The sequence below is a fragment of the Hypanus sabinus genome, chromosome 6 (assembly GCF_030144855.1).
Source record: "Hypanus sabinus isolate sHypSab1 chromosome 6, sHypSab1.hap1, whole genome shotgun sequence".
NCBI lineage: Eukaryota > Metazoa > Chordata > Chondrichthyes > Myliobatiformes > Dasyatidae > Hypanus > Hypanus sabinus.
Window position 1 is genome coordinate 85,347,421 of NC_082711.1, and position 18,342 is coordinate 85,365,762.

General features: G+C 39.4%; 1 protein-coding gene across 1 annotated transcript in view; it reads right to left on the reverse strand.

Annotated features, from left to right (window-relative positions):
• Window positions 1-7,694: 7,694 nt before the first annotated feature.
• Window positions 7,695-18,342, reverse strand: part of elp2 (elongator acetyltransferase complex subunit 2) — a 130,162-nt gene continuing 119,514 nt past the window's right edge. The window contains exons 21-22 of the mRNA XM_059972544.1: window positions 16,085-16,198; window positions 7,695-11,028 (exon numbers count right to left, since the gene is read on the reverse strand). Of these exons, the coding sequence (XP_059828527.1) occupies window positions 10,872-11,028; window positions 16,085-16,198 (271 nt within the window). The 3' untranslated portion in view covers window positions 7,695-10,871. The remainder of the gene's footprint in view (window positions 11,029-16,084; window positions 16,199-18,342) is intronic.

Sequence of the window (18,342 nt, forward strand, 5' to 3'; positions counted from 1 at the left end):
TTTATGAATAAAACACAAAAAACTGGTATTTCTTGCATTCTTCATTCCTGTGAAGTAACTTGTCTCTTACGGATTTGAAACTGGTGTGTGGTATTTTGTCACACATCCCTTGATACATGCCTGCCAAAAAATAGTTACAGCAAAGGTCATTTTGGCACCTGGAGGTCTGTGTAATGGCTAAGTCTAATGTAAAAAAAAATCTGATCGACAAAAGCAGTTCAATTATTTCCATTAACTCACAGTATTCCAGTTTCAACTACACCTGTACCTGAATGATAAGCAAATGCTCTGTTAGTATTGGGATTTGTGCCTCACTTTTCTTAAGGCAGGTAAGCTACATTGAAACCAATGGAAGGTTATATCCTGGTCATTTGTGACCAGGTCAGTGGAATTCACATTTGGGGAGATTGCTGCTACTGCAGGAATGATTTGCATGGTGTCAAGAGGAAAGGAGCAACAGCTCGCTTTATTTGAACATGACTTAAAAGAAGTACATAAACTCTTTAATGTTTAAAGCAGGTTATTTATCAACCCAGAATTGTGTGCTATGGATCTTGTCTCCACCACATTGCCGGTATATCAATGTAAATGCAAGGCTTTTTACTAAAATTCCAAAGCACAAAATGAAGAACGAAAGGAAAGATGCAGGTGGTGTTGACATCTTCAAGGAGTCTGCAGAGTGCAACTTGAGTCAGTGTGCTGCTTTGAGGAGCGGTTGGTGGCAGAAGACAAGAAAGAGAGAGTTTATCCGAGAAAGAACACTGCTATTGAGGTGAATGACCCCCTCCAGTGCTGATTCCTACACTTCAGGGCAGCTCTGCTTATGCATTCCAGCTGGCTAGTGCTTTCAGTAGTCAGCAGCAGAGGCTAGTGATTACTCTCCAGCATTCAGTTGCTAGAGCTTAGCAACTAAGAACCAAGTAGATTGAAGTCCCCAGGAGTAACACTGGGGAACTAACATGACTTCAATGGAGGAACACAGTCTTTAGGCAGATGCTGGTATATTAAAACATTTAATTGTCTGCCGTGTTTTTAAATCTTTCTATCATTTTATACATTTCTTGTTAAGTGATTTTTTTCTATCATTCTGGAATATTTTTAATTGCTTCTAAATGCCAAAGGTGTGGCCTTCAACACTTAAATGCCAGAGCTTGTTCTGGAAACTATATTTCACATCCCCACTCTGCTACCTCCATGACTGATTTTACTTAGGAATTACTACAAGGACAGTTACTACCCCTGAACCATCAGGCTCTTGAATAAAAGGGAATAATGACACTCACCTGCCCCATTATTGAGATATTTCCCACATCCAATTATCTCACTTTATGGACTCTTTAACTCATGTTTCTATTATTTATTTATATCTGCAATTGTGGTCTTCTGCGCTCTGGTTGATCTTTCATTGATCCTGTTATAGTTACTGTTCTATAGATTTGCTGAGTATGCCCGCAGGAAGATGAATCTCAGGGTTGTATATGGTGACATATATATACCTTGAAAATAAAATTTGCTTTGACCTTTTGAACTTTGAGTTAGTATGTTGTGGTGAGTTTCCAAGAAAAATAATGGTAGTCAGGTAAAGTGTCAAAAAAGGTATTGGCATTACTTTCTCAGAAACCAGCTGAAATGTGGACAGTAGGGAATCCGGGCCCTAATCTCTGCCAAACCTCGATCAAACTGGAGTTGGTAATCCTGGGTCCAGAAGTTGGCGGAGTGCTAGGTCAGTGCCAAATCCAGGACATTTCTAGAAACATAGAAAATCTCCAGAACAATACAGGCCCTTCGGCCCACAAAGCTGTGCCAAACATGTCCCTAACTTAGAAATTACTTAGGGTTACTCATAGCCTTCTACTTTTCTGAGCTCCATGTACCTGTCCAGGAGTCTTTCAAAGATCCTATCGTATCTGTCTCCACCACTGTCGCCGGCAGCCCATTCCACTCACTCATTACTCTCTGTGTAAAAAACTTACCCTTGGCACCTTAAAACCATGCCCTCTCGTCCTAGCCATTTTTGCCCTAGGGAAAAGCTTCTGATTATTTCTGTTTTGTTTTGGACCAAAAGCTGAAGTAAGGGTGTGGCCTTAATGTGTACTCATCCATTCAGTATGGGTGTCACTTGTCATTTATCTCAGCAATTCTTTCTGGAAAGGATGTCTAAAAAATTTATCAATCTGCTTGAATATATCTAAGTCCCCACCATTTCTCTTGAGTAAAGAAGAGTCTTTATCTTCTCAGTGAAGAATTTTCTTGTTTAAGTCCTGAATGGTGAATCCCATTTCTCAGACACTTCACTCTGTATGATACCTATCAAGCTGGATGAAGATTTTGTTTTTGAGCCCAACTCTTGTAAGGAAAATGGCTCAATCTTCTTGTATTACAACCACCGCCCATTCCCAGGAATTAATTTGGTGAACTATTACTGCATTTCTAATGCAAGTATATCCTTCCTGAGGAAGGTCAGTCCAGTACAGAAGATTCCAGATGTTGTCTCTCCCTATATAATTGCAGTAATTTATCTTTATTCTTTTATTAAATTAAAAGTCAACATACTATTTGCCTTGCTAATTACTTCTAGCTGCACGTTTAACTTTCCGGTACACTAAAGTCCCTTTGATTGCCATTAAGATATACTGAAACACAAGAGACTGCAGCTACTGGAATATGGAAAGCAAACTGCAGGAGGAACTCAGCAAGTCATGCAGCACAAGGGATGCCTACCCCGTAGAAGTTTAAATCTTCCCTTCGAAGGGAGTTCAGTGATACTCTTTCTCTCTGTTGTCTACCACTTTGTACTTCTTCCTCCCCTTCCCCCCACCTTCTTACTTTGACTTCTCTTTCTTTCCCGTCCTGATAAAGGGTCTTGGCCCAAAACATTGACTGTCTACTCTTTTCCATAGAGGCTGCCTGGCCTGCTCAGTTCCATCAGATATTTGTATGCATTGCTTTGGATTTGCAATATCTGCAGATTTTCTTGTGTTTATGATAAAATAATCCTTTCAATGTGTGTCTATCACAGTGGATAGATTCACATTTTCCCACATTGTATTCCTTCTGTCACATCCTTGTTTATTCCCCTTTGTCTACATCTCCACCCTCCCATTGTCCTGACCACCTCCCACAAACTCGCTGTGCATCCTCCTTGCAGATTACAATGCCAGCTGGTTTCATACATGTAGAATGAAAAGTAGGGATCTTTCATAATTTTCTAATTCCTAGCAAAGTATTGCTGCTACTTCTCCCTCAACTTTCATCATGCAAACTTACAAGGGCAGGATGCAAAGCTTATAACCATATAACAATTACAGCACGGAAACAGGCCATCTTGGCCCTACTAGTCCGTGTCAAACGCTTGCTCTCACCTAGTCCCACTGGGCTGCACTCAGCCCATAATCCTCCATTCCTTTCCTGTCCATATACCTATCCAATTTTACTTTAAAGGACAATACTGAACCTGTCTCTATCTCTTCTACTGGAAGCTTGTTGCACACAGCTACCACTCTCTGAGTAAAGAAATTCCCCCTTGTGTTACCCTTAAACTTTTGCCCCCTAACTCTCAATTCGTGTCCTCTTGTTTGAATCTCCCCTACCCTCAATGGAAAAAGCCTATCCACGTCAACTCTATCTACCCCCTCATAATTTTAAACACCTCTATCAAGTCTCCCCTCAACCTTCTATGGTCCAAAGAATAAAGACCTAACTTGTTCAACCTTTCCCTGTAACTTAGGTGCTGAAACCCAGGTAACATTCTAGTAAATCTCCTCTGTACTCACTATTTTGTTGACATCTTTCCTATAATTCGGTGACCAGAAAGGATGGGAAGGCTACAGGTACAGGGGATAAAGGGGCAGGGTGGTTTAGGAGGGAGTCAAAGAATCAATTGAAGCTCAGTTTGAAGTGTGTTGTGGTGGAAATTTGTGGGAAAGAGTAAAATGTTTAAATCAGAGGATGATGGGAGTGAGGAAATGTCACGAGAATGGACTTCAGCTGGGTGTGCGATGGGCAGAAGTGATTTGAATGGAGAATTGTATTTGCAGTGGGTAAGAGGCAATGTTCCTCACCAAGATGTAGTTCCCTTTACCATTCAAAAATATCCTTTATAAGGTGAATTTCTTTAGATGATTTAGCACTAAGCTATATGTGTTGCCCTTTCCCATGAACCCTGGTGTCAGTTCAATTCAGTGTTGATGTGTGAAACCAAAGTTTAACCACCCTTTACAGTTCAGAGTTGCCACTTTCTCCTAGAATTCAAATCGAAGAGCGAGGAGAGATGAGTAACAATACTTCGAGATGTCATGTAGTCAATCCACGTGAAAACTATTCAGGATTACTGCCAACTAGATTGGCATTTCTTTATAGTATTTTGGCTGACTGGCATTTTATACTGTAAATGCTTAGGATACATGCTTAAGTTTAACAATTTCTGTGCCGGCCCTAGAAATTACAATTGTGTTTTTAATTGCATTTGCCCTCTCTGGCTTTGGCCCGAAATACAATTTTGCTTGGACATTTACTGTAAAGTAAAACATTTTGGTCGAGGTGTACTAGTTGCCTCTCCTGTACAGGCAGTTTCTTATCAAATTGATGTGTTTTACTCATTGCTGCTTTTATTCCCCAAAGTGTAAGGTGTGATTTTCTCTAGTATATCTGGCAGCACATACAATACAAACAGTATCCATGGTGATATGCAAGAGCTATTAATATATGCTCCCAGTTAGCTTTCCTCCATTATAAAGTGCCAATAATTCCAACATCTCTTTTCTTGCTAAGCTGCCTTTCAATGCATATTAGTTTTTTATTTACAGAAACATGCTCAAAATTAAAGACCTCCTAAAGTAATAGAGGTAGAACAATCTGTTATGTAGCTGGGAGTTTAATATTTGGTATTTGTTTATGCAGATTGTTACCATCTGTTTTCATTTGGTTGATCAGCCTGGCTGGCCATCAGAGAGATTCTGGTAATGACATCATTCCTCTGCAGGACATGCATAGCCTGGGATACAGCTACTCTCAGTTTATAGCCATCTACGTTAGATCTGAATTCAATGGAACGTTCAGAAATTGTTGCAGAAATGATAACCACCCTCTCCCAAGGAAAAAAGATAATTTTTAAAGACTTATGAAATGTAATAGTGAAGAACTATTTTAAAATAAAATGAAATGAGCAAAAGGGGAAATCTATTAAAAACTAATTACTTAAAATGATTTAGTGACATTCGAAAAGAACTAACAAAACCAACAATCCAGTGGTGTATTCGGCAAGCAGTAAACAACACCATTAAGCTCATCACACCAGGAAACGTCATCCTTAAGGTTCTCACAAGTAGTTTTCTGGTGGTCACAAAAATGCAGACCATCACATGGTTTCTTTGCATGCCATCTTGGACAATGTCTCCCATCCACTTCCTAATGTACTGGTTAGGCACTGGAGTACGTTCAGCCAGAGACTCATTCCACCAAGATGCAACACTGAGCGTCATAGGAAGTCGTTCCAGCCTGTGGCCATTGAACTTTACAACTCCTCCCTCGGAATGTCAGACACCCCGAGCCAATAGGCTGGTCCTGGACTGATTTCCACTTGGCATAATTTACTTATTATTATTTAATTATTTATGGTTTTATATTACTATATTTCTGCACTATTCTTGGTTGGTGCGACTGTAACAAAACCCAATTTCCCTCGGGATCAGTAAAGTACGTCTGTCTGCGTCTACTATTTGTAACCTAAAGGTTATAATATTCCATATTTGCCACAAATAACTAATGTGTCAGATTTGCTAAGTTTGATATGTGACAGCAACTGGAAGCAGGCTTGTCAAGATCCTTCAAGTGTGAACATCTTGAATTTGATTTAGCCGGGCATTCAGTACTTTTCCTAGAGTGGACAGGATATTGACAGTCTGGACAGTCAGAACATGGATTCACTGCTGCTCAGCTTTTCACAAAGAAGATGGTAAAGAAAATCATCTCAAGGCACTGGAAAGATACTATAACATCTCTATAAGATCCTCCCCAATCATGAAGGATAACAAACTGTCATTCACACCCTCTTCCAGTCCAGCATCTCCAGCACTCTGGCCCCAGTTACAATTGGCTGTACTGTGCAGGCCACCTCATTTTCATGCCAGACATCAGACTCCCAAACCAAACACTATTCTGAGCTCTGTTGTGGGAAAAGATTGCCAGCCAGATTGAGATAAAGATTTCAGGATCTGCTTAAAGCTTCTTTGATAAAAATGTAACATTAATTAGCTATTGAGAATCTCTGGTCCATGAATAATTAAAGTCAAAAATAAGCATTCAGGTCATTTCTGAGAACCTTGGCCCCATGGGGCAGTTGGTGCCAAAGGGAGTGGGTGGGTGTGTAGTTAGCACATGGTGCGTTTCTGTGTGCTCAAGTACAAAAGGAGCATATGGTGTGTTCAGAATGCATCCACCCTCTCCCTTTGAGACAACCTTCAACATCTGTGGAAGAGTCTGCTATTCTCCACATTGGCCTCGTAAGAAAAGTAGTGTAAGTGCTACATGACTTCTGTGTTAGCACACTGGCTAATTCAGCAGTGCATTATATCAGAATCAAGGCTAAGCAACATTTTGCCACCTCATTCTCAGTAGTATTCTGTGCACATGAAGTTACTTAGAATGCTCCAAAAACTTAGGTATCCATCTTTATTCATGAATCACCATGAAAATGTTTCAACCAATTCATCATCCCATGGTCCTGCTACAAATCCTGAGCAGAAGAAGAAGCCTACTCAACAAGTTTTTCAGCCCCCTTGTTTGTATCATGTTGTCTTTCCTGGTTGAGATAGCCATACCATGACATTATAGAGATGACACCTGATCAGGAGCAGCTGTTTTCTGCCACCAGTTGGTGGCCACAATGATCTTATCACCAATCTGTTCCCATGTTAGTGGGTTTTTAACTGTTTCCACTCGGGATAATATGTCTTGTCAATCCACTAGCAGAACTGAAGTTGTGCAGACCAAATGGTAGAACACAACGTTTGGCTTAGAATATGTAAACTAAGGAGACATTGAATATTATAGCAAGATCTATGATGGCATCTCAACTGATTGTGAAGGTGAAAGGAAGAAATTTGGCCTACCGTGGCCAAATGAGGATTTATTCTAAATGGTCCTATTTTTCTACTATACAGCTGTTGATTCTTAGAAAGTGCCAGACAGCACTTAAATTGGTAAGAGGATTTTACTTCCACTACCCTTTTAGTCAGTAAATTTCAGATCCCCAGTAAATTAACTATCTTTTCATATCCTCAAATTGTTGACCACTGCAAATCTATACACATACCAGGAATTTTCCGGTCCTGGCAACATCATCATAAAGTCCCTCTGCACCCTTGCCAATCCTATTGTGTCTTTCCTGCAATGTACTGTCCAGGAATGTACACTGATCTGTAGTTGTGCCCTAAGTGAGGGGTTTAGACTGTTCAGACCTGACTTCTGCACCCGCTCCCCCCCCCCCCATATTCCATGTCTTAGTCAAAAGCTTGGTGAAATAAATGATATCAGTGCACTGTATGAATGCAATTCTGAATTACCTGTGTCAAGTCATTGGCAAATCAAGTTGTAATTAAAGTCACTGTTCATGTGAGTCTGGAATGATTGTCAGCAAGTTAAAGAAATCTGAGAGTGACTGAAAGGTTTTGATACAAATTTAAATATACATTTCTCTTGTATTTTTATTTGGAACACAAACATGTCATTGATGCTAAAATGATCAAGCAGCACCCTCTCTTGGTTTACAATGATTGCTGTCGAGCTCCAGCTAGTTTATCCTGTAGGCCACTTAAATAGCAGCTTTTACCAAAAAAGCTTCTATAAAAACAAAACGTTGTTTTGTGAATTAGAGTATTTTCCACTATAAAGCACTACAGAAATAAAATCAAAATTCATCAGAGTTGGACATGTATCAAATTAGCAAATGAAGAACATGAATGAGTAAGTCAAGTAAGTCACCCATAATTCATTAACCTTTATAATACAGATGGCGTAAGAGGATGTCAGTTATACTCTCAAGATCAACTCATTGAGAGAAAAAAAATGTGGAAGCAAGCTGTACATAGGCTGAGGGTAATGACAGAAAAAAAAATACTTGTACACAGAACTAGCTGTGTACCATAAAGTGCAGAGAATAAATATTGTTCCAAGTCTAATCTGCCTTATTATACTTAATAACAAGGCAACTGTATATTTCTTTTACTAGCACTGTAATTTTATACAGAACCCAGCAATTTATTTTTATTCTGCGTGGAGAAATTTACTTGATTACGTATACCTCAGAAAACCTTCCTATTGCTGTGTAATATGCTGGATGGTTGATTGCAAAGAGCGAGCAATGTGAAAAAGAAGTACCTGTTGTACAAATGTAATTATTTGCACAGTAAACTGTTAAATAATTAGAAAGTGTTGGAAATGTGGGACTCTGATGACAGCAATTGTACTGCATGAAAACAACTGAATTGTTGGTAACAGCTACAGTGATTCTGGATCATTATCCATTTGCTTGATGAATTTCAGAGTTTTATTTACACTGCAGACATAGTTTTCAAAAGACATTTTTTGGCCTCCTTTGAATAGATATGTACTTCATCGTATGTGTCTCATTTTGCTGCATGTGAATGCAAGTGAAACCAGAAATGTTCAAGATCAAAATCAAGAAAAATAGTGATATTTTATTCTATTATAATAGATTTTCTTTCTTAGACTACCTATTGCACCTTGCTCCAACACTGAAGCAACATGATCAATTATTTTGAATGTTGCAAAGGAAAATGATTCATCTTTTAAGTATTACCATGATATTGTTTATAATACAATTTGTAATTGTGTGTCTGTATATGAGCAGGCAAAGATTTCCAATTTAAATGCAACTTCCGGATCTGGCATTGCAGAGATAGGAGGACATAAAACAAAGAGACTGAGATATATATATATAGACAGAGGTAAGAGAGTCAGAAACAATGAGCTACAGAGGTATATAGAAAGAAAGAGGCAGGGACAGAAACAGTGTGATGGGCATAGAGCAAATAGAGGGCTAGAAAGAGAGCAACACAGACAAAATGTTGGAGGAACTCAGCAGGAGAGGCAGCATCTATGGAAAACAGTAGTCGACGTTTCGGGCCGAATCCCTTCAGGAGGACTGGAGAAAAACCTGAAAGCAAAGAGCTGGCAAGTTGATTGGTGAAAGAGGGTAAAGGGAATAGAAAATAGAGAAGGGCAGGGTCAGTTGGGGGTAATTACTGGAAGTTCAAGAAATCAATGTTCATGCCATCAGGTTGGAGGCTACCCAAATGGAATATACGGTGTTGTTCCTCCATCCTACGCGTGGCCTCAACATGACAGTGGAGGAGGCCATGGACGGATGTATCAGAATTGGAATGGGACGTGGAATTAAAACGGGCGGCTACTGGGAAATCCCGCTTGTTCTGGCGGATGGAAAGTAGGTGCTCAGCGAAGTGGTCTCCAAATCTACTTTGTGTCTCACCGACGTATAGGAGGCCACACCGGAAGCACAGAATAGGGCTCAGGATAGGAGTGAGGGAGGAGGTGTCGGGGCAGATGTAGCACTTGTTCTCTTGCAAGGAGAGAGATCAATGGCGAGGGACAAATGGACAAGGGAATTGCACAGGAAGAGATCCCTGCTGAAAGCAGAATGTGGTAAGGAAGGAAAGATGTGCTTGGTGGCAGAAGTTTTGGATAATTATGTGCTGGTCACGGAGGCTAGTGGAGTGGTAGGCGAGGACAAGAGAAACCCTATCCCTGGTATGGTAGCAGGAAGATGGGATAAGAGCAGATGTGTGTGAAATGGAAGGGAAGCGGTTGAGGGCAGCTTTGATGGTGGAGGAAGGGAAGCCCCTTTCTTTGAAAAAGGAAGACACCTCTTCCATTCTTCATTCGCTGTCAGTTTATATCCCTATTGTGTGGATACCCCTACATATCATACTTTCTGCACAAGGGAAACTATTTGTTTTCATTATTTCAAATGCTTTATTAGAGAAGACAAGTTTAGGAACACTGTTGTACTCAATTTTAGAAAACATCTGATGATGGCAACAAATAAAAAAAACTCGTTGTATACAGGGCTTTTTCTAATTTTCAGCATTGGTAACCCCATTCATGCTAATGGGGTCTCAGTTTTTCCAGCAGCCGACTCCGGATTTTAAATATATCCAGTACTGGACAGAATGGTTCACTGTATTCTCTGTGCATCTGTTGCTGCAAATGAGATTTTGTATCACACAAATAAACAAGGCACAAGAAGGGAAAAGTACTGCGGATAGAAAATCTAATTTGCTGATGGTACTAAAATCTGAACCAGCTATCTGAGGAAGTTATCTTGGATCTTCTATATTTTTGTTATTAAAATACTATTGTCAATAAATACCTGGAAATATCAAATCTTTACTCAATTGATTTATTGAACTCACCAGGTCAAGCATTATCTGTGGAGGTCAGCCTTTCGGGCTGAGACCCTACGCCACAACTGAGGAGTGTAAATAGGATATAGTTATCATGTAAAGGTGAGGGCAAGGGGCGGACAGGCAGATGGGACCAAGTAATGGTACATAGTTTCTGCTCTCCTCCACAAAACCCATGACAGGAGGTCGTACAGTGGCAAAACTGTGTAACGTTTTTGAGTCATACAAGTTGTAAGCAAATGATCCAAAACTCTGTACAATACTTCTCCATATGTTCATTTAAATAGCTGCATGTTAAATAAATGTTCCTTTGCAATCACTTTACTTGGGCACCAGATACAGGTTTCCAGACATTAGAACATATTTTCATTATTTGCTGGTATTTTCCTACTTAGATAGCTGGATGCAAGAAATCCTTAATAAGGTATGCTAAAGTGATGATCTATTAATATTGAAAATATTGAGACCATGATCAGCACCACAACTTGCTAGCTGTAACCAGTCACTGCTATCTTCATCTTTACAACCTGCTCGCCCCACATGTCGTCTCCAACACAGTCGCTTCACTGTTAGAGTGTGGCATTGTCTGATCCCATGGCAGTTAAGGAATACAAGGAATAAGAAAACAAGTTAATGAAGTCTGTAAGGTTCTTGGAATTATGAGTAACTTCCCCTATTCACACCAAGTCAGGACGCTTCAATTCAGTGGTGTCAACTGTGAAAGATAGACTTGGCAAGAATAGAGTAATCAGTCTTTAACAGTGTGACAATTTATAATTCCATTTGCAAGTTACTCCATATCAAACCCCAGCTTGAATACATAATCAATTCTCACAAAACTATGGCAGTTCTACAAAGTTATATTACTTTTTGAAGATTCAGAACTCCAGAAATGACAGGAGGGTTGATTTATTTACCTTAATTATACTCCCAGTAATATATTCTAAGAATTTGTGTTGAATAGAGGCCAATCAGCAATCAGAATCATGAGCAGCTCACTTAGGTTTGCTGATTGTGTATGCAGCAGTTTGGTTTTCAAACAGCGATTGGGATTGATTGGCAAGAACAAATAAAACTAAGGCAGGGCCATGTGGGGTGGTCATTGCTGGAGGGGACAGTGTGACAATGATTATTTGAGGCTTTAGTTTGTCGAAGCTTCAGCGATGAGAGGCGGGTGTGAGAAAAGGTGAAAAAACTGTGGGTAGATTTTTTTCCAGTTTGTTTCCTTCTTTATATTTGCAGTTAGGATGTCAGGCAAGATATTTGAAGGCTGCTCTTGTGTGATGTGGGAAGGCAGAGAGCCCTCCAGTGACCCTGATGGCTACACCTGTAAGAACTGCATCCAGTTGTAGCATCTAACTCTGCATGTTAAAGAGTGAAGCTGGAACTGGATGAACTCAGGATCATTTGGTTAAACAGCCAGTACAGAGTACCCCTGTGGCCATCTCTCTCACCAACTTGTGTATCACTTTGGACACTGTTGGTGGGTATGACTTGGCAGAGGGAAGTCACAGCGATCAGGTTTCTGGCACTGTCTGGCTCTGTGTCTCAGAATGGAAGTGGGGGAGTGTGGTGATAGGGAGTTTGTTGGTTTGAGAAACACCAAAGGAGACTCTATGGATGAGAACGAGATTCCTGGACGGTATGTTGCCTACTGGATTGAGTCCTTAGCATTCTTCAGTGGGACTTCAGAATGATCAGCTACCAATGACACAGGTAGGAAGATTGACAAGGTTCTGCACACAGTGTTCAGGATGTTAGGTGCTAAGTTAAAGGACAGAACCTCCAGGCTTGTGATCTCAGGATTGCTATCCATGCCACGTGCTAGTGAGGCCAGAAATAGGAAGATCATACAGTTTAACACGTAGCTAAGGAGTTGGGATAGGAAGAAGGGCATCAGAATATTGGATCATTGGGCTCTCTTTCAGGGAAGGTGGGACCAGTGCAGAAGACGTGGTTTGCAGCTGAACGAGAAGGGGACTAACATCCTAGCGAGAAAGTTTGCTAGTGCTGCACAGGGGTTTAACCTAGTTGCAGGGGGATGGAAACCAGAGTGCCAGAACAGACAGTGGACAGGTTGTGGAGGCGGATGTTAAAACCTCAGACAAAGTCAGGAATCAAAAGGTTGAGCATAGTGCAACTAATGTTCTAAGTCGTGTATATTTTAATACAAGAGGTATTGTAAGAAAGGAAGATGAGCTCAGGGCACAGATCAACACATGGAATATTAATAATGTAGCCATTGGCGAGACTTGGTTACAGGAAGGACAGGACTAACAATATTCTGGAGTTCTGTTGTTGTAGACGAGACATAGCAGGAGGGATTAAAGGGCAAGGAGTGTCGTTACTAGTCAGGGAAAATGTTACAGCAATGCTCACTCAGAATAGACTGGAGATCTCATCTAGTACGGCGTTATAGATGGAACTGACAATAAAAAATGGTATGACCAAGTTAATGGGGCTATATTGTAGACCACCCAACAGTTCACGGGATTTAGAGGAACAAATCTGTAGAGAGATTGCAGACCATTGCAAGAGATGTAAGGTTGTTATAATAGGTGATTTTAATTTTCTACCCATTGACTGAGACTGCCATACCGTAAAAGGACTAGATGGGATAGACTGTCAAATGCATTCAAGGAAGTATCCATATTTAGTACACGGAAGTACAAATAAAAGAGTGTGTGATACTTATTCTATTAGAGAATGAGACAGAGCAGGTGATAAAAGTTAGCGTGGGGGAACACTTTGCATCAAGTGATCGTAATGCCATTAGTTTCAATCTAAATATGGAAAAAGGTAGGACTGATCCATGGGTTGAGATTCTAAATTGGAGAAAGGACAATTTTGATGTTATCAGAAAAGATCTGGCAAGTGTGGATTAGCACAGATTCATGACCCTCTGGCTAAAGAAATTCCTCATGATCTCTTTTCTCTAGGGACATCCTTCTATTCTGAGGTTGTACCATCTCACACTACAGGAAACAACTTCTCAACATCCACCCTATCTAGGCATTTCAAAAGTCAACAAGATTCCTCTTCCCCCCATCCCCAATCATTTGTCTAAACTCCAGTAAGTACAGGTCCAGAGCCATCAAATGCTCCCCTGTTAACCCTTTCATTCCCAGGATCATTCTCTAAACCCTCTCCAATGCCAGCATATCTTTTCTCTGATAAGGGACCCAAACTGTTCACAATACTCCCAAGTTCAATCTGGAGACTTAAAACGCCTCAGCATGACATCCTTGTTTTTATAATATAGTCAAAATGAATGCATCTGCCTTCCTTACCACCGACTCAATCTGTAAGTTAACCTTCAGGGAATCCTACACCCCTGATTTCTGAATTTTCTCCCCACTTACACCTTTATTCTTTCTACCACTTCTTTAACAATTCTCCTTATCTTTCTAAGTCCTTCCGCAGACTCACTGCTTCCTCAACACTACCTGCCCCTCTACCTGTCTTTGTATTGTCCGCAAACTTGGCCACAAAGCCATAACTCTCCCTTTTGCATTTCTGTGTCTTATTTCAGATTTTTGTCAACCATCAGAGTTAGGAAGAGGAAAGGTGAGAATAGAAGGAATAACATTTCATGTTTAATGAACTGCAACCTATTTTTACAAGCTAGATTTGGCCGCATGTACTCTGCACATTAACAGTGCAAACTACAAGCTTTAAAAAGCAAGTTCAGTTATTCTGTACACCACTGGAGCGATGAAGTCATGCAGTCAAGAACAGACACTTTAGCCCATTGAGCACCTGTGCATATTAACCAAAATTAATAGATTAATTTTTCAATTTTGCCACATTTCCATCAACTGCTCTAGATTCCACAACTGCCCTATTTGCACTAGGGCAATTTACAGTAATCAATTATATACCAACTACATGTCAGGAGAAAATCTGGGTATGCCGCAAAAACGTACACTGCCACGTGCACCCTCTACAAAGAGAAAGACAATCTTATTTAGACAAGTCTGATTCAACAACTGCCTCCTCCAAAAATTATTCCACTTAAGGAAGGAAGAAAATATTACAAGCAGAAACAATGGATCATTCAGTTCTTCAATTTTAGTATTACCGAAAAACTCACTAATCTGGATTAATTATACTAATCATCCTAGTCACTGATACCTGTAATTCAAAGGGCCATCGCACTCTGCTTGAAAAAAGCTTGTCTTATCTGATCATTGAATGACCAATTGATTAGTAAGAGCATCAAGGGTTACTGGGAGAAGGCAGAAGAATGGAGGTGAGAGGGATAATAATTCAGCCATAATGGAATAGTGGAGCAGACTTGATGGGCTGAATGGCCTAATTCCACTCCTAAGTTTTATGGTCTTTACTGTCAAACCAAGCAGTGAATCTTGGCTCTAGACCACCAAGCCACGGGAAGAATCATCTCTTCATTTACACTGAAAACCCTCATAATTTTGTCTTACATAATTCAATCGGTGGGATTATGTGAGAGTAAGCGTTCGGCACGGACTAGAAGGGGCAAGATGGCCTGTTTCCGTGCTATAATTGTTATATGGTTATAACAGTAGCACTTTCTCATTCCCTGAAATTCCAGGTAGTATAGAAAGATCTGCTTATTTCCCCTCAGAGAACAAATGCTCCCTCTCTCCTCATTCCGTTATCTTCACTGAATGTATTTAAAAGAATCCAGAATTCATAGAAGTGCCATCCTTCAATCATATTACTCAGGAAAATCTTCCTTTGCTAGCCACAGTCTAGAACAAATCTTGGAAATAGTTAAAATAATTTTGGTAATGATCCACTTAAGAGCTCTCATCACAAAAAAAATAAAATCCTGCCATCATAAAAGAGAAAACTGGCTTAAGTTTGATTTAGAGTTCAGTTTGGAGAAAAGTGGTGTTACTAAGTTCAAAGACAACGCCAAAACACCAACATTTATAGTATAGTTGACAATGAAGAAGGTTCTCAAGATCACAATAGAATCCAGACCAACTTACAAAGCTGGCCAAGGACTGGCAGATGAGATTTAAATTGGACAAGAGTTTTGCTCTGGAAAATATGTTTTAATCAGCATGGACAAGTTGGATGGCAAGGCCTGTTTCCATACTCTTATGATTCTTTGGAAGATTTATCCATTACTTGGTTGATGGATGATTGTTTCTACAGAGAAGATAAAAAAATTTGTTTAAAATATAATCAATACTAACAAAGTACTGAAACAGGAGAACTGTAATTAGCATTACCCATAAATCCGCAAATATACTTCCAAGCGTGTTATTTCTTAAATGGACTCTGACATTCAAATTGAGAATTTTCAAAGTGAACTTGTTTAAAATGTTATGATACAGTTTGCTAAGCCATTTATGCTGATGAGTAACAATGAGTACTATTGTGTAACTTATTTCAAAACAGTTTCGTTGTACAGTTGAATCAGCAAACAGTAGTTAAACTATTGACTTAAATCTATGGATATAACAGTAAAATTAACTTTAAAGCAGTAGTTATTTTCAATAGGTTATTTGAGAGTTTGGTTCATATCAATCCAGTTTCAATCATAGATTTCCAATTAAACCAAGTATTTTCAACTTCTTTCCCTTGGAATGGAACAATAGCATTGTATTTATATCTAGGTTAACTATAGTATTATTTCACACAAAGGATACGATTTGTCGAGTTTCACACATTTAACCCAGTCAGCATTTGCCGATGGATTTGCATTTGGCTTCCACTTATATAATGATATGTTTCCACAATCGAAACCTACTGCAAGAATATAGCTGCCACAGAAAAAGAAAATCTGACTTTACAATAGGCAAAGAAAACGTTGTCAATGCTACTTTCATCAAACACTATTAAGACATGCTAATTCAAAAATATTTACCAAGATTTTAATGAAAAACGAATGATACTGACCCAAAAATGATTAATTATCTGCCTCTACTACACATTTGTATATTGTATAATTAAAACAAGCAGTTATAATGTGACTATGATTGATTAGGAGATATAAAAGTTGTGGACACAAGTCAGCACATCACACCACAGAAACCAACTTCCTCCCCAAGGACTCTATCTACACTTCTCACTGCCTCAGCAATGCAGCCAATATCATCAAGGCTACTGCCCACCCAAGACATTCTCTCTTCTCCCTACTCCCATTGGGCAAAAGAGAGAAAAGCCTGAAATCACATACCACCGGGCTTAAGGACAGCTTCTATCCTGCTGTAGAAGACTTCTGAATGGCTTTCTAGTATAATAAGATGGACTCTTGAATTCACGATCTATCTCATTATGGTCTTGGATCTTATTCGGCCTTCTCTATAACTGTAGCACTTTGTTCTGCATTTTTCTTCAGTACTGATGAACTGAAATGTATTGAATTGGTTTATTATTCTCATATGCACTGAGGTTCTGCGAAAAACTGATCTTGCACACCGTCTTTACAGATAATTTCTTTACAACAGTGCATTGAAGTAGTTTAAGGAAAAAACAATAACAGAAAGCAGAATCAACTACAGAGGTGAAGCCAGTTTCCGTGACATGCTGAGCTCTGTTCACAGTTCTCTGCTATTTTTTGCAATCATGGACATAGTAGTTGCCATACCAAGTTGTATTGCATCTGGAAGAATATTTTCTAAGGTGCATTGATAAAAATAAGTAAGGGTCCAAGGGGATGTGCTAAACTTCTTTAGCTTCTGGAGGAAGTAGAGGTGCTGGTGAGATTTCTTTCCCATGGTGTCTATGTGGATTTACCGGGACTGGCTATTGGTAATGTTCTCACCTAGGAACTTAAAAGCTATCAACCTTCTCAACATCAGCACTGCTGATGTACGCAGAAGTATGTACTTCAACTGCAACCCCCCCACTTCCTGAAGTCAATGTGTATAGTGCTTATAAGAAGTATTTGACCCCCCCCAGAAGTTTTCATGTATCATTGTTATAAAACTCTAAATCACTGTGGATTTAATTTGGCCATATTCTTTCTATTTCATGATGATTGACTTAAATGTACCCCAAGGGATATTCGGTGACTTGGAAATTTTCTTGTATCCATCTCCTGACATGTGCTTTTCAACAACCTTTCTGCAGAGTTGCTTGGAGTGTTCTTTTGTCTTCATGGTGTAGTTTTTGCCAAGACACTGACCCACCAGCAGTTGGGCCTTTGAGATACAGGTGTATTTTTACTATAATCATTTGAAACAGCTTGACTGCACACAGGTCTCCAAAAACAGTTCTCTATTTAACTAATTATTGACTTTGAAAACCAACTGGCTGCACCTGTGATGATTTGCTTTGTCATATTTAAGGGGGGTGAATACTTATGCAATCAATTATTGTGTGTTTTATATTGGTAGTTAATCTGGATCACTTTGTAAAGATCTGTTTTCACTTTGACACAAAAGAGTTGTTTTCTGTTGAGCAGTATCAAGAAAAGCCAAATTAAATCCACTGTGATTCAAGGTTGTAAAACAATAAAACATGAAAACTTCCGGGGGGAGGGGGTGAATACTTTTACACTGAAGAAAAGGCAATCGTCATAACACCATGTCTCTAGACTCATTTTCTTTACTCCAACTCATTGTTATTAATTGTAATGAAATAAATTAATGGTATGCAAAGTTTTTCCACTGTATCTCAGTATACGTGACAATAATAAACCAATTTAACAATTTAAACAGAATTCTTTGGAAATCAGATCGAAGTCAAATAACTGTTTTTGCCCTAATGAACAAACAATTAACATGTTTAGAGCACAGTCTTCTGTCTTACTGCTAAGGCATGCATGTTTAGTATAAATCACTGCAAAATTTATTGCCACTCAGCAGGATTAGACACTTATTTTCACTAGTAAAAACAGAATCTAACTGAGAGAACAAAAGGAACAACATTTGAAGCCTAGCTGAAAATTCCCACACTTTTT